General features: G+C 39.1%; 1 protein-coding gene across 2 annotated transcripts in view; it reads right to left on the reverse strand.

The window, feature by feature from the left end:
- Positions 1 to 16,427, reverse strand: part of NSF (N-ethylmaleimide sensitive factor, vesicle fusing ATPase) — a 149,272-nt gene that overhangs the window by 38,274 nt on the left and 94,571 nt on the right. For both annotated transcript variants that reach the window (XM_081576437.1, XM_081576435.1), the window contains 2 exons: positions 9,937 to 10,032; positions 2,578 to 2,734 (listed from right to left, as the gene is read on the reverse strand). In XM_081576437.1, coding sequence (XP_081432563.1) covers positions 2,578 to 2,734; positions 9,937 to 10,032 — 253 coding nt within the window. The remainder of the gene's footprint in view (positions 1 to 2,577; positions 2,735 to 9,936; positions 10,033 to 16,427) is intronic.

Here is a 16,427-nt window from a genome sequence, read left to right on the forward strand (position 1 = left end):
TTCTCATGAAGGCAACCAAATCTATAAACTCACCTGTATTTAGACAACTCCTCCTTCCCTTCTGTGTAATAAAAGATGTGCCCCTCTCCCACCACCCATAAACCGACCAATCATTCTTTCCCATCTTCTCAGGAACCTGACATTACCAAGTGTACCCTCTCCCCCATATGTTCTACCTCTCCCTCTTCCCTGGAGCCTTTCCAACAGCATTTAAACATGCTCTAGTCTACTGACAGTTTAATAAAAAAGCCTCTTTTTTGACTTCACTACTCTCAACACTACTCTGCCTTGTCCCTTCAAAATGGAACCTACCTAAACAATCATCTACTCCAGCTGCCTTCACTCACCTTCCAACCATCCTCAAACCAACCCCATGGCTTCCATTCCCATTACATGGCACAGGCTCCCATCAGGGCCACCAATGACCTTGATCTCACCAAATTCAACGTTGTAATCTGTTGGCCTCTTAGGAGTATTTGATACAATTGATAGCTCTCCTCTTTCTTTAAATACATTTCTTGGCTTCTGTGACAGCACGTTCTCTTTTCCTTCTCTTACTTAACTCTCTGGTTATTCTTGCTCAATCTCCTTTGTCAACTCTTCCTGCTTTACTTAGTCCTTCGACATTGACATACCTCAGAGATCAGTCCCAGACCCCTCTTTCTTCTCAACCTTCCCTTTCTCTAAGTGACTTCATCCACTCCCATGGATTGAACAACAGTCTACACACTGACAACTCATGAATGTATACGGCTAGCTAGACTTGTCTTCTGAGCAGTAGACCTACATATCCAATGGGCTACTCAACATTTTCCATTCAATTATCCCATAGAATAGAACTGATTCAGCGATTCAGGGTGTTTAAGGAAGATATTTGTTGTTTAGTTGCTAAGTCGTGTCCAACTCTTTTGTGACCCCATGGGCTGTAGTCTGCCAGGCTCCTCTGTCTATGGGATTTCCCAGGCAAAAATACTGGAGTGGGTTGCCATTTCCTTCTCCAGGGGATCTTCCTGACAAAAGGACTGAATCCACATCTCCTGCACTGCAGATGGATTCTTTACTGCTGAGCCACCAGAGAAGCCCAATCATCCTATAGGAACCTTGAAATTATGTGTCTAGAAATGAACTCATGATCTTTGTTCCTGAAATGAACTTCTCTACTAGAGCTCCCACTCTTAGTAAACAACATCATTCACCAGCCCTGAATAACAGAATCCTGGGGATCATGTTTGATACTTCTCTCCATATTCAATCTAGCTACTATTTCCAAGCTTCAGCTTCCTCATCTACAAAATACAGATACAGCAGCACCTACCCTTGCAGGACTGAAGTGGGGTTTAAATGAGAAGGTATGTGTAAAGTGCTAGTAGAGTGACTGGCAAACAGTTAAGAGTTCAAAGAATGTTAGCTTCATTATGCTTAATAATTAATCAATAATTATTATAAAGTCTCTTTTATTCTACCTCCTAAATATTCCTCAAAATAGTCTACATGACTCCATTTCTCCTACTACTATGTAGCTTCAAACCATAATCAGCTCTCATTAAGACTACTGCAACTGCTTCTCACCACTGATCTTTCCTGTATATTCATATTTTCACCACTCCAACCCAATCTCTTATCACAAAGTGGTCACGATGTTTTGAAAATACAAACCTGATCGTGTCACTTCAGCGCTAAAAACCCTACAAATGGCTCCCCGTTGCCCCTCAGATAAGAGTCTAAATCATTAACGCGGTCTACTAGGCTCTGCATGAACTGGCTCCTGTCTACTTCTTCAGTCTCACATCTTAGCCAGTCTCCCTTTCTGTTTCAGTCTCCTTCCAGCTCTGGGCGTTTTCATACCCTGGTCCCTCTGCTTAGAACATGTTCCCAGTTACTCTGTGCAACCAGCTTCTCCTCATCCTTCAGGTCTTGGCTTAATGTGTTTCTCAGGGAGCCCTCACCCTCAGAACTTTGGAAAGAGCTAGATTCCACTGTCATGTGGACTCAATGAACTTTTCTGTTGTTCTACTAATAACTACAATAACTAATAACTATAAAAAATAATTGGTGAATAGAATGTCCTTCCTTTTTTGTCTACTTGGTAAAATCCTAACTGATCCTTCAAAGTCTATACTGAACAGTTTCTTTGACCACTTCTGGGCAAGATGACTTGCATTCATATATCCTTACACACAAACATGGTAGTTAGGCCTGTTTCATGACCAAACTGATCTCTGTGAACGTCTTTGTGTCTCCCACAACCAATTCAACACCTAAAACATAGTAAGTACTCAGTGAATATTTATTTAACTGAATTGAGTACTATGTTGTATCATAAGAGTCTATTAAGTAACATAGAAATTTAGATACAGTCCTATAAGAAAACTAGTTGCTATCAATCATCAGTAACATTCTACTCCAAGAAAATTTAAATTTGTGCCAATATTGGAACACAGAATGGACTGCTATTTTCAGATCATGAACAAGTTTAGAACTGAAAATTCAGTTTTCTGGAATGTGCCAAATGGTTTTGTGTAAGTGCTTTAAAAAAAAACAAAAAACTTTTGATGACATCTCATCACTTTTTCTCACCTTCCAAGAGGACGCTGACCAATGGTGTGCGGTCACTGTTTTTAGTCTGTTGAACCAGAAGTTCCCCATCTTCTAGAACTCGAGTAACTGGATCACCCCATTTGATGATACCATTCATAATGTAACTTGCATAATCCTCTTGATTTGTGCCAAATGCCTATGAAGGAAAAGGACAGTTTAATGCATTTTCAGCATTAGTATTAAAAATTAAATATTTAAAGGTATAAAGGATGAGTAATAATTCCTACATGCTAGTGCTGTAACAATATCCCACATTAATATAAAAACCTTGAAAAGCAAAAAAAAAACTTTTATAATTTCTCACTTAACTTTTTACCCAATTAGGGGGAAAAAACTGCTTTTACATGAGTTAATGGAATAAAAAATAGATTCTAGGCTCAGATTCTATGAGAGCCCAAGCTCTCTCAATCTCTGAGATAGGGTATGTTCCAACATGCTTGTTTTTTAAGGGGGACATGGGCTGTTTCTGTTCTGTTAAGAACAAAGAGAAAAAGGGATAATATGGATTTAGAAAATGAAAATGGTTGACTCAGCACACAGAGATACTACCCTAACACCGACTGTAGGTGTCACGGATTACAATGGAAATATGAAATTGTACTGGGGCTCTGTGATGACCTAAATGGGTGGGATGGAGGGGGTGGGTGTGAGGGAGGTCCAAGAGGGAGGGGATTTAAGTACATATATAGCTGATTCTTGTCTAACTCGATGAAACTATGAGCCATGACGTGTAGGGCCACCCAAGACAGATGGTCATGGTGGAGAGTTCTGACAAAATGTGGTCCACTGGAGATGGGAATGGCAAACCACTTCAGCGTTCTTTACTTGAGAATCCCATGAACAGTATGAAAAGGCAAAAAGATAGGACACTGAAAGATGGAACTCCTCAGGTAGGTAGGTGCCCAATATGCTGCTGGAGATCAGTGGAGACATAACTCCAGAAAGACAGAAGAGACGGAGCCAAAGCAAAAACAACACCCAGTTGTGGATATGACTGGTGATGGAAGCAAAGTCTGATGCTATAAAGAGCAATATTGCAGAGGAACCTGGAATGTTAGGTCCATGAATCAAGGCAAATTGGAAGTGGTCAAACAGGAGATGGCAAGAGTGAATGTCAACATTTTAGGAATCAGCAAACTAAAATGGACTGGAATGGGTGAATTTAACTCAGATGACCATTATATCTACCACTGTGGGCAAGAATCCCTTAGAAGAAACGGAGTAGCCATCACAGTCCACACAAGAGTCCAAAATGCAGTACCTGGATGCAATCTCAAAAATGACAGAATGATCTCTATTCGTTTCCAAGGCAAATCATTCAGTACCACAGTAATCCAAGTCTATGCCCCGACCAGTAATGCTGAAGAAGCTGAAACTGAACAGTTCTATGAAGACCTACAAGACCTTTTAGAACTAACACCCAAAAAAGATGTCCTTTTCATTATAGGGGACTGGAATGCAAAAGTAGGAAGGCAAGAAATACATGGAGTAACAGACAAACTTGGCCTTGGAGTACAGAACGAAGCAGGGCAAAGGCTAACAGAGTTTTGCCAAGAGAATGCACTGGTCATAGCAAACACCCTTTCCAACAATACAAGACTCTACACATGGACATCACCAGATGGTCAAAACTGAAATCAGATTGATTATATTCTTTGCAGCCAAAGATGGAGAAGCTCTATACAGTCAGCAAAAACAAGACTGGGGGCTGCCTGTGGCTCAGATCATGAACTCCTTATTGCCAATTTCAGACTTAAATTGAAGAAAGTGGGGAAAACCACTAGACCATTCAGTTCAGTTCAGTCGCTCAGTCGTGTCTGACTCTTTGTGACCCCATGAATCGCAGAACGCCAGGCCTCCCTGTCCATCACCAAGACCATTCAGGTATGACCTAAATCAAATCCCTTTTGACTATACAGTGGAAGTGAGAAATAGATTTAAGGGACTAGATCTGATAGACAGAGTGCCTGATGAACTATGGATGGAGGTTCGTGACATTGTACAGGAGGCAGGGATCAAGACCATCCCCAAGAAAAGAAATGCAAAAAGGCAAAATGGTTGTCTGAAGACGCCTTACAAACGGCTGTGAAAAGAAGAGAAGCAAAAGGCAAAGGAGAAAAGGAAAGATATACCCATTTGAATGCAGAGTTCCAAAGACTAGCAAGGAGAGATAAGAAAGCCTTCCTCAGTGATCAGTGCAAAGAAAAAGAGGGAAACAGTAGAATGGGAAAGACTAGAGATCTCTTTAAGAAAATTAGAGATACTAAGGGAACATTTCATGCAAAGATGGGCACTATAAAGGACAGAGATGGTATGGACCTAACAGAAGCAGAAGATATTAAGAAGAGGTGGCAAGAATACACAGAAGAACTGTACAAAAAAGATCTTCATGACCCAGATAATCACAATGGTGTGACCACTTACCTAGAGCCAGACATCCTGAAATGCGAAGTCAAGTGGGCCTTACGAAGCATCACTACAAACAAAGCTAGTGGAGGTGATGGAATTCCAGTCGAGCTATTTCAAATCTTAAAAGACAATGCTGTGAAAGTGCTGCACTCAATGTGCCAGCAAATTTGGAAAACTCAGCAGTGGCCACAGACTGGAAGAGGTCGGTTTTCATTCCAATCTCAAAGAAAGGCAATGCCAAAGGATGCTCAAGCTACTACACAACTGCACTCATCTCACACGCTAGTAAAGTAATGTTCAAAATTCTTCAAGCCAGGCTTCAACAGTACGTGAACCGTGAACTTCCAGATGTTCAAGCTGGATTTAGAAAAGGCAGAGGAACCAGAGATCAAATTGCCAACATCCGCTGGATCATTGAAAAAGCAAGAGAGTTCCAGAAAAACATCTACTTCTGCTTTATTGACTACGCCAAAGCCTTTGACTGTGTGGATCACAACAAACTGTGGAAAATTCTTAAGAGCTGGGAATACCAGACCACCTGACCTGCCTCTTGAGAAGTCTGTATGCAGGTCAAAGAGCAACAGTTAGAACTGGACATGAAACAACAGACTGGTTCCAAATAGGGAAAGGAGTACGTCAAGGCTGTACATTGTCACCCTGCTTATTTAACTTATATGCAGAGTACATCATGAGAAACTCTGGGCTGGAGGAAGCACAAGCTGGAATCAAGACTGCTGGCAGAAATATCAATAATCTCAGATATGCAGATGACACCACACTTATGGCAGAAAGCAAATAAGAACTACAGAGCTTCTTGATGAAAGTGAAAGAGGAGAGTGAAAAAGTTGGCTTAAAGCTCAACATTCAGAAAACTAAGATCATGGCATCTGGTCCTATCACTTCATGGCAAATAGAGGGAAAACAGTGGACACAGTGACAGATTTTATTTTGGGGGGCTCCAAAATCACTGCAGATGGTGACTGCAGCCATGAAACTAAAAGACGCTTGCTCCTTGGAAGAAAAGTTATGACCAACCTAGACAGCATACTAAAAAGCAGAGACATTACTTTGCCAACAAAGGTCAGTCTAGTCAAAGCTATGGTTTTCCAGTAGTCATGTATGATGTGAGAGTTAGACTATAAAGAAAGCTGAGTGCTGAAGAATTGATGCTTTTGAACTGTGGTGTTGGAGAAGACTCTTGAGAGTCCCTTGGACAGCAAGGAGAGCCAACTAGTCCATCCTAAAGGAAATCAGTCCTGAATATTCATTGGAAGGACTGATGCTGAAACTCCAATACTTTGGCCACCTGATGTGAAGAACTGACTCGTTTTGAAAAGACCCCCATGCTGAGAAAGATTGAAGGCAGGGGGAGAAGAGGCTGACAGAGAATGAGATGGTTGGATGGCATCACCGACTCAATGGACATGAGTATGAGTAAACTCCGGGAGCTGGTGATGGACAGGGAGGCCTGACGTGCTGCGTCTATGGGGTCACAAAGAGTCAGACATGACTGAGCAACTGAACTGAACTGAAGGCTGATTCACCTCATTGTACAGCAGAAACACAACACTGTAAAGGAATTATAGTCCAATAAAAAATAAGAAATAAAAATAAAAATTTAAAAAAGTGTAGAGGAGATCTTGTCCATGAGGAGATCTTGTCCACATGAGTCTGGTGGTAGAGGACATAAGTCAAATTTCACCAAGGGAAGTGTGTGTATAAATGTAAGATTTAGCAAGAGGTAGAAATGAGCAGAGGTAATGAAAGATTGAAGGGTAAGGAAAGGACAGTGATTGCTATATATTACAACTTTATTTGCATTACATATTGGGGCTTAAATCACATCCCTCTTCATTTTCAGCTTCTAATCTCAAATTGCAACTCCCATCAAACTAGCTGCCAAAAGCAGTGTAAAACTTTAGTAGCTGTTTACTTAACTGAATAGCATTTCCATAAGGTTAGCAGGAGAAGAAATGAGTAGGAAAATAAAACCCAGTGTAATGTACAAGTCATAGACCTTGAGAATTTTGAATTAAAAAAAAATTATCACAACCCTCAAGTTAATTTTTCATTCCCCAATTATGGAAAAGTCTTAACAGTTCTTTAGAACGGGCTCCTCACAGAAAGTCATTCTTTGTAATATTGTCTCTCAACAGTATACAGTGGCCTCATCATTTGATCACCTTGCTACCAAATCATTTTCCAGACTACTCTTTGGTCTTTGCATACACTAGTGCTTTGATTCCTGAGCACTCCCTGTTCTGGATATGGTAAATTCAATGGCCCTATAAAAAGTTACAAAGGAAGAGCCTAATAAATACTGACTGGAAGGCTGTTGTAGGAAATATGTAGATTGGCTGGTTTTTGTCTTTAATTACCCCAGACATATACTCCCAAGTCTCATAGCAGTGTTAAGATTCCTGAACCAGAAAACAGGGACCCTCTCAAACTACTACATAACATAGATAGTTCTCCTTACTTATCCTGTCATTCATTTCTCATTTTATCCCCAGGCTCCTGGAATAAATAAAAGTAAGTCACTGCTTACTTAACTAAGTTGTCATAATTGCCTCTTCCTTACAGCTAAATTACTTGCTTTAAAAAATTTGAAGATAGTTTGGTTAGGCTGGGCTCTAATATTTTTGGTAACTATTATGAATAACAACAGCAAAATATTAAACCATTTCCACTACTGAAAGTATTTTATATTTAAAAGTCACAACAGTCATAAAAAAAAGCAGACAGGACTAAAACAAGTTTATTTCTGTCTTTAAAGGAGATAAGTGCAACAAATAATTATTGTCAAGAATATATAAAGAATTCATACAAATCAAATCAAAACAAACAACAGAAAAATAGGCAAAAGACATGAACGGCATATCATAGAAGATTCTCATATGGCTGACAAACATATGAAGAAATAATTCATAGGTCATCAGTGAAATGCAAATTAAGACAAAAATGAGATCCCATTTTTATATCTAGAAAGAATAGTGAAAGTGAAAGTCAAGTCACTCAGTTGTGTCCAACTCTGCAACCCCATGGAATGTAGCTCCTCCGTCCATGGGATTTTCCAGGCAAGAGTACTGGAGTGGGTTGCCATTTCCTTCTCCAATTTTTATATCTAACTGAATGGCAAAAATTCAGTCTGACAACACCAACTGCTGTACAGGATGTAGAGAAAAGAATCTCTTTTACATTATTGGGGGCCTCCCTTGTGGCTCAGCTGGTAAAGAACTGACATGCAATGCAGGAGACCTGAGTTTGATCCCTGGGTTGGGAAGATCCCCTGGAGAAGGGAAAGGCTACTCACTCCAGTATTCTTGCCTGGAGAATTCCATGGACTGTATAGTTCATGGGGTCGCAAAGAGTCAGACACGACTGATCAACTCTGACTTTTCTTTACATTACTGGAGGAAATGTTTATCGGTTTGACCACTGGGAAAACATTATGAAATTCCTAATTCCAAGGTTGGACATTCATATTCCCAACAACTCAGCAATTTTATTCCTAAATATATATCTAGGAGAAACTCCCTCAAGGATGCCTTAGCAGCACCTGTTTGTAATAACAAAAAACTGGTAATATTCCAACTGTCCATTGACAGGAAAATAGACAAAACTATGGCAGTTGCACAATGGAATGTTACTCAGGAATGAAAATAAATGAGGTATAGCACAGAAAATCACACAGATGACGCTTGATAATAAAATATGTAACAAAACAGCAAGTCTCAGAAAATTAATATATACTACATTTTATTTTATACACTGTACACTAATGACTATATGTCATCAATTAAAGATTAAGATGAATCCAATTCCGTGCACCCAAGGTCCATTTAAGAAAGAAAAAAGCATACACACCTTTTTAAGAGGCCTTTCTACAATCTGCCTACAATGCGGGAGACCCGGGTTCAATCCCTGGGTCAGGAAGATCTCCTGGAGAAGGAAATGGCAACCCACTCCAGTATTCTTGCCTGGAAAATCCCATGGACGGAGAAGCCCGGTGGGCTACAGTCTAGGGGGTCACAAACAGTTGGACACGACTGAGCGACTTCACTTTCACTTTCTACAATTTTTGTACTAATATAGTTACTCAAACATGAGTGGTTGTTTTACAGGAAACAGGTTAATGCACCTTATAATATATGCTAAAACCCCAACTATGACTATTGAGTTTTAAGTATATTTTAAGAAAACTGACCTTTTTTTAAAAGGGCACTGAGCATAATTAAAAGTTTCAGAAACGAGAGGAGTGAGAGGAACTAAAGATGTTGAGCAAGAGAAAGCAATGCCCTGGAAGAGGTTGGGGAAAGGTGGAAAAGAGATGAGAGTTAATTTTAAATGTCAGTAACTATATATGAAGGATGGATGAATTAGGATGAATTTAGGTTTCTGTAGCTACAGACATATAAAGAACCAATGAGAAAACTAGTTCAAAGCAATTTAAGAACTAACTGTTAGAAAGTCTCAAAATTGAATGGCCTGCCTTATAGGATGGTGAGCTCCCTATCATGAGAAATATTTCAGTAAGTCTTGGCTTCCCTGGTGGCTCAGACGGTAAAGAATCCACCTGCAATGCGGGAGACCTGGGTTCGATCTCTGGGTTGGGAAGATCCCCTGGAGGAGGGCACGGCCACCCACTCCAGTATTCTTGCCTGGAGAATCCCCATGGACAGAGGAGCCTGGTGGGCTACAGTCCACGGGTCCATGGGGTTGCAAAGAGTCAGACACGATTGAACGATAGAGCACAGCACAGTTACTGAGCAGATGTTTCTTATACTGGACAGTTACACTATTGAGATTGTATGTTTTTTAAAAAACTACACATGATATAATCTTCCAAAATATGAGGTAAAAAGGCACTTATTTTTCTCCTGATTTGTTATTTTTTTGACTTACGCATCACTTGATATATGTACTCACTGGTTTGATATCATTCTCCAAAGAAGCAAGGAAGTCCCCTCTTGTCACCTGTAGGCTCTCTGCTTTCTCCATGTCCACTTCCACTTTAGTACTGGCCTAATGAGAAATGAAAACAAAATGTAAAGGACTTCCAAGATTAAAGAATATGTTCAGCCTAAGAATATATAACACCTGAGGATTTAAAAGGCCTATTTCCACAGAATAAAAAACATAAAAAACAAATTCACAAACATATATACGTCCTTCACCTGAACGATTCCACATTTAGGTGTTTATCCCATGAATATATTCACAAATGTGCACAAAGTTGTGTGCACCAGGAGATCTACGACAGCAATCTCTAAGAGCAGAAGACAGGAAGTACATTAAAAGTCCATGGAGAGGGTACCAGTTAAGTGAATTATGATGCATCTATACTGAAGAGCATTAGATAGACATTTTTTCCCCCAAAATGAGGCACGAGGAGAAGAAAATATAAAGAGGGGGGTCCCTAAGAAGGTGGTTCTCATCCTTGGCTGCCTATCAGAATGATACACACACACACATATATATATAGGTGACCAGTTCAAACCTGTAGGATTTTGACTTAACAGGTCCAGGAGAGGGAACAGGAATTCATATTTTTATGAAGTGCACAGGTGGTTCTGATGTTCAACCAGGTTTGTGAACCATTATCCAAGGAGACCAAGGACCTACGACTTTGATTTTTACTCATACTTTGTGCTCACGACTCTGTGTGCCAGCTCCAAATACTCTGCTCATTGCACCTGGAGCTCCTATAGAGAACAGACATCTGGAGAAGCATCAAGGCCTTTATCAGCACTTGGAGCTGCCTGCACCTGATGAGTGATTGAGATACCAACACACTTTTTAATGTGACTGGGCTCACTCCCAATAGCACAAGGCAAGTGAGTCTAATTTTTTAAATGGTACTATTGGGTTTTTGTTTAAAAAAAACCTATCTTCAAAAAATCTGACTATAAAACCAAACTATGTTAAGCAATATCAACCTTCTAAAGATTATTATAAAATATGAGTCATATCCCTTAGAAACTGACTGCTGAGACAAATAAAATGACAGACATTTTATAAAATCTCAGCCTTATGGGATAAAAAGAACTGTCAGAAAACTGGAACAAGACGGCAAACAAAATACACTTATTTATCTCCCTTCCTGCCCCAAATCCCATGAAATCACAGAAAGTGAGCGAGAAAGGTTCAAAAGCGGGGAACATGAATCTGGAAGTTTTAACTTCCTAATCTAAGACAAGTCTCAGAGGAAGGAGAGAAGAGAAAGAGAAAAAAACAATAAAAGAAAAAAATTTCCCTAGCTGAAGAAAGGTTTATCTTTGCAGTTTAAAGGTTTCAATGAGTAATCAGGGTAAACAGGAAGAAACTTATACCTGTCTAGACACACTATTGTAAGCTATCAGAGCACCAAAGGTGAGGAGAAACTTCTAGAACCTTTCTGAGAGACAAAAACAGTTCACCTGTAAAAGGAACCGAAATAAACACGAGAGACTAGGAGACAATGTAACCATGTCTTCAAAAATCTACCTGGTTATCATTACCCCAGAAAATGATTCTCCTGTGTACATAGGGAGGCATGGGCAAGTGTTTTCATAACAGTGTTATGAAATACTATTACAATTTCCTCTTAGAGTGAACCTGCATTCAAATTTAAATGACAGAAACATAGCAATATGAAAGGAAAATCTTGTTATCTTTTGGCATTTGCTGAAAAATATGAGAGATTCTAGGACTGCAACAAGTGTGAAACTCATATTTTTACTATTAAGAAAGGACTCACTCAATGAATTAAGGTGAATTAAGATGGTTGAGGGACAGTTATTTTAGAATAGGTTGTTTTCAGGCCTCCATGAATTCTGTAAGTTACCTAATTGTAAGTAAGCAATATTACAGTTATAAACTTTTTCTACCTATTCATTAAAATAAATTTCTTAAGGACTTCTCTTGGTTAACTTTTACTATTTTATCAAAAATTTAAAAATTTTTAAAAATCTACAATTCTGAAATTTTATTCATTCAGAAAATTTTTCTCACTTGCCTGAATTAGATAGATTTTTTCTGCATTTTATTTATAACAGCTAATCAATATAGAAGAGGCAACATCTTTCAGCTTATACCTGCAGAAACTAATAAACTTGTATTTCAACACTAGCAAATATCCAGTGGTCACCCTTAAATTTAATAACCTTTTAAATCTGACCTTTCAAAGTTCTTATCATTCCTCTTAAATTAAGGGTAGAATGACCTTAATCAATCAAAATTCTACAGAAAATAAAAAATAATTTTATTGAAATTCTGTAAACATAAATCAGCTTTGATTCCCTTATGAAGTGCATGTGTGTCCTGAATTTATTTCCTTATAACACATTAGCACAGAAGAAATTTGGGTTATGAATCTTCTCTACCTGAAGCAGAAATTCCTTTCAACTAAAAACAACCAAATGTCACATGAATTTTAGTTGACCACAAACATGGATCTAAGTATAAATGACATGAACATCAGGCGTTTGTGACTGGATCTTCCACTTGTTTCGGAAAATCTAAAAAAAAACAGGTTAACAGGGAAGACTTGTTTAGTTTATTCCATCTGACTTTGTCAAGTCTAATTATTTTGAAAAGGAAGAAAAATAACACTAGTAATGGCTTTATTTATTTATTTATTTGGCCACGCCATGCAGTTAACAGGATCTTAGTTCCCCAACTAGGGACTGAACCCAGGCCCCGGCAGTGAAGGCACCGAGTCCTAACCAACTGGATCGCCAGGAAATTCTCAAAGGCTTTTTATAATACAAAGGAAGAACGTCATAGTAAACGGATGAATGTTATGCATAAGTTCTACACCAACTGTAAGTCATTAAGTTTCAAGTTAAATGCTTATTCATCAATCACTACTAATAAAGCTCTGAATAGATACAGCAATGAGAATACTAAAACTGTGTGCTTTTTGTTCAACTGAGGACGAGTCCTGCTGGGAAAACAATGTTTAAAGACCTGGGCAGTGCAGATTTTTTTTAAATGCAGGAAAGAGAGCAAATAGTACTCTTTCTTTTCTGAGGTTAGTGTCTTACACATCTCTCCCTTTCCTGAAGTACCTATGAAGTCCTTTGCATTGGATATTCCACAGATACTCAAAAAAATCAAAAGCTGATTGGTACAAAAAGTGTTGGTCACAAGGCTATGTGCATCACCTAAGTTTAAAGATAATTTAACTACATGGAAAGAGTGAGGGAAATAATGTCCACTATTTGTACTACTTCTTATTTGCAAATCTAAAGGATAATATATTCTGTACAGTGGTGGTTAAACATTTTAGCTTTAAATTAGAAATATTATAACTGCAAATAGGTAACAAAAATTTTAAAAAACTCAGATATGGAAAAGAATGTATACAGTACCTTTTCAAATTAGCAATAATAACAAAAATGGAAATAATAACAAACATTTATATAGTTTGTAAGGCACTTTCACAAATAGTATTAAGATTTTATTTTCACAAAAACTTGATGAAATAGGTAGTTATTTCCTCTTGACAACTCAGAAACAAAAAAGTAGAAAGAACTGTTAACACATAACCACAGTTTCTGACTACAAAACCTGTCACCATCCCACCACTCCTCACTGCCTTGTGTGTAAATAAATACAGTACATGCTGGAAGAAAGCGCGTTTCTTAAGAACGGCTTCAGAGACATTTGGGGATAAGGTTATTGTGATAAAAATGATAAATGACTACATAAGATAAAAATCCAGTAGCTGATGCATATGAAAAATCTGATAACTAATAAGCTAGTAATTGTGGATTATAGTAGCAAGAAGCACTGATGATGGACTGAGGTGAAAGATCAGTACAGCGGGGAGCAGTTTCCACAATATTTATACAATTTCTCTTGAAGTCACCATCACTTTATCACTCTTCCTAAGACATTTCTTAGAGCAAGGAAGAAGAATGGATGAATGAAATGAGTAGATCCACCTATAAAGGCTCCAGCACTTATTTCCCACACTATCCAGTCCTTTGGCATTCTTGGGGGTCTTTTATTTTGTTTTTTAAAGCAGTACTACTACTATCCTCCTCGCCATAGGGTCTCCAGTATTTTAAAGACGTTTAACACCTTGTCTAAAGTGGCCTCTTCCATTATGGCAGTCATTCCCAACCTTTTTGGCACCAGGGACTGCTTTTGCAGAAGACAATTTTTCCACAAATGTGAGCAACAGGGAATGACAGATGAAGCTTCACTCCCTTGACCACCTCCTGGTCTGTGGTCCAGTTCCTAATCGACCATGAACTGGTACCAGTCCCTGGCCCAGGGGGTTGGGGACCCTTGCATTATGGCATTCTTGAGTGAGAACAAAGTCAATTATATTATGCAAGGGAATTAATTATGATTTATGGATAGAGTTTGATTCAGAATACATATTTACTAATTAAAAAACTATTTACTAAGCAGCTACCATATTCTCAATATCAACACCTAGATACTGTGACAGATTCAGTTGAAAAGATGTTCAACATCACTCATTATCAGAGAAATGCAAATCGAAACCACAATGAGGTTACCATTTCACGCCCGTCAGAATGGCTGCTATCCATAAGTCTACAAGCAATAAATGCTGGAGAGGGTGTGGAGAAAAGGGAACCCTCTTACACTGTTGGTGGGAATGCAAACTAGTACAGCCACTATGGAGAACAGTGTGGAGATTCCTCAAAAAACTGGAAATAGAACTGCCATATGACCCAGCAATCCCACTGCTGGGCATACATATTGAGGAAACCAGAATTGAAAGAGACACGTGTACCCCAATGTTCATCGCAGCACTGTTTATAATAGCCAGGACATGGAAGCAGCCTAGATGCCCATCAGCAGACGAATGGATAAGGAAGCTATGGTACATATACACAATAGAATATTACTCAGCCATTAAAAAGAATACATTCGAATCAGTTCTAATGAGGTGGATGAAACTGGAGCCTATTATACAGAGTGAAGTAAGCCAGAAAGAAAAACACCAATACAGTATACTAACACATATATATGGTATTTAGTTAATTGGTAAAGATAACCCTGTATGCAAGACATCAAAAGAGACACAGATAAATAGAACAGTATTATGGACTCTATGGGAGAGGGCGAGGGCAGGAGGATATGGGAGAATGGCATTGAAGCATGCAAATTATCATATGTGAAACGAATCGCCAGTCCAGGTTCGATGCATGATACAGGGTGCTCGGGGCTGGTGCACCGGGATGACCCAGAGGGATGGGATGGGGAGGGAGGTGGGAGGGGGGTTCTGGAAGGGGAAAACATGTACACCCGTGGTAGATTCATGTCAATGTATGGCAAAACAAATACAATATTGTAAAGTTAAAAAATAGATAAATAAACTAATTAAAAAAAAAAAGAAATGAATAAGATAAGGGCTTCAAGTCTAGAACAAGGGTTGACAAACTTTTTCCATGAAGGGCTAGACAGCAAATATTTTAGGCTTTGTGGGCCATGCAGTTTCTGTTGCAGATACTTAATTCTGCCATTGCAGCATGAAAGCAACTACAGAAAACAGATAAATGAACAGGTGGGTCTGTGTTTCCAAAAACTTTATTTCTAAAAACTGACAGTTGGCTGGATATGGCCCGTGGACCATAGTTTACCGGCCCTTGGTTTAAAACCATTGCTAGGGTATACCTAAACAAAACATACTCAACCTGACTGTTAGGCTTTTATTATTTCCTGCGTGAATTTGTTACACAAGTTCCCCTCTCTTGTCTCATGTCACCAACTTCACTCCCCTAAATACTCCACTCACCACAGCTGCCAGAGTGAGCTTATGTTTTAACACTCTGCCACTGCTCTTCTTAAAACTCTTCAGTGACTTAGCACTACTCACAGAAAAGGCGTCCATACTTCTGAGCACAATATAAATGCTCTTTGTGCTCCATCCCCTGCTTTAGCCTCCTGACTTATCCCCCACCACATCTCTACCTCCCCTTGCCTACCTTTTATGCTGAAGCAATACTGAATTATCCTTAACACACCATGCTATTGTGTGTGTCTGTGCCTTTGCATATGCTGTTCTTTCTGCCTAAAATGCCTGACCCCACCAGGAAACACGTTCACCCAGAAATTCCTCTGTGAAAGCTCCTCTCACTTGATAAGCTGACCACACCTGACACCTTTTCACTTTCTTACCTTGGATGTATTTTCTATTACTGCATGTGGAGGATTAGACTGTGAGCTGCTCACGGGGAGGAAATGGGAGCATTAACCCTTAGCACAGTGTCTGGCATACAGTAAGCTAAATAAATCCATTGACTGAAAGTCAACAGAAGGTATCATAAATGATACATTACTATCTCTTTTTTTTTTTGTGGCCGTGCCATGGGGCTTACTGGATCTCAGCTCTCCAACCAGGGACTAAACCTGGGCCATGGCAGTAAAAGCACCAAGTCCTAATCACTGGACCACCA

Source organism: Giraffa tippelskirchi, chromosome 3, assembly GCF_054371585.1.
Source record: "Giraffa tippelskirchi isolate mGirTip1 chromosome 3, T2T-mGirTip1v1.2.pri, whole genome shotgun sequence".
Taxonomy (NCBI): Eukaryota; Metazoa; Chordata; class Mammalia; order Artiodactyla; family Giraffidae; genus Giraffa; species Giraffa tippelskirchi.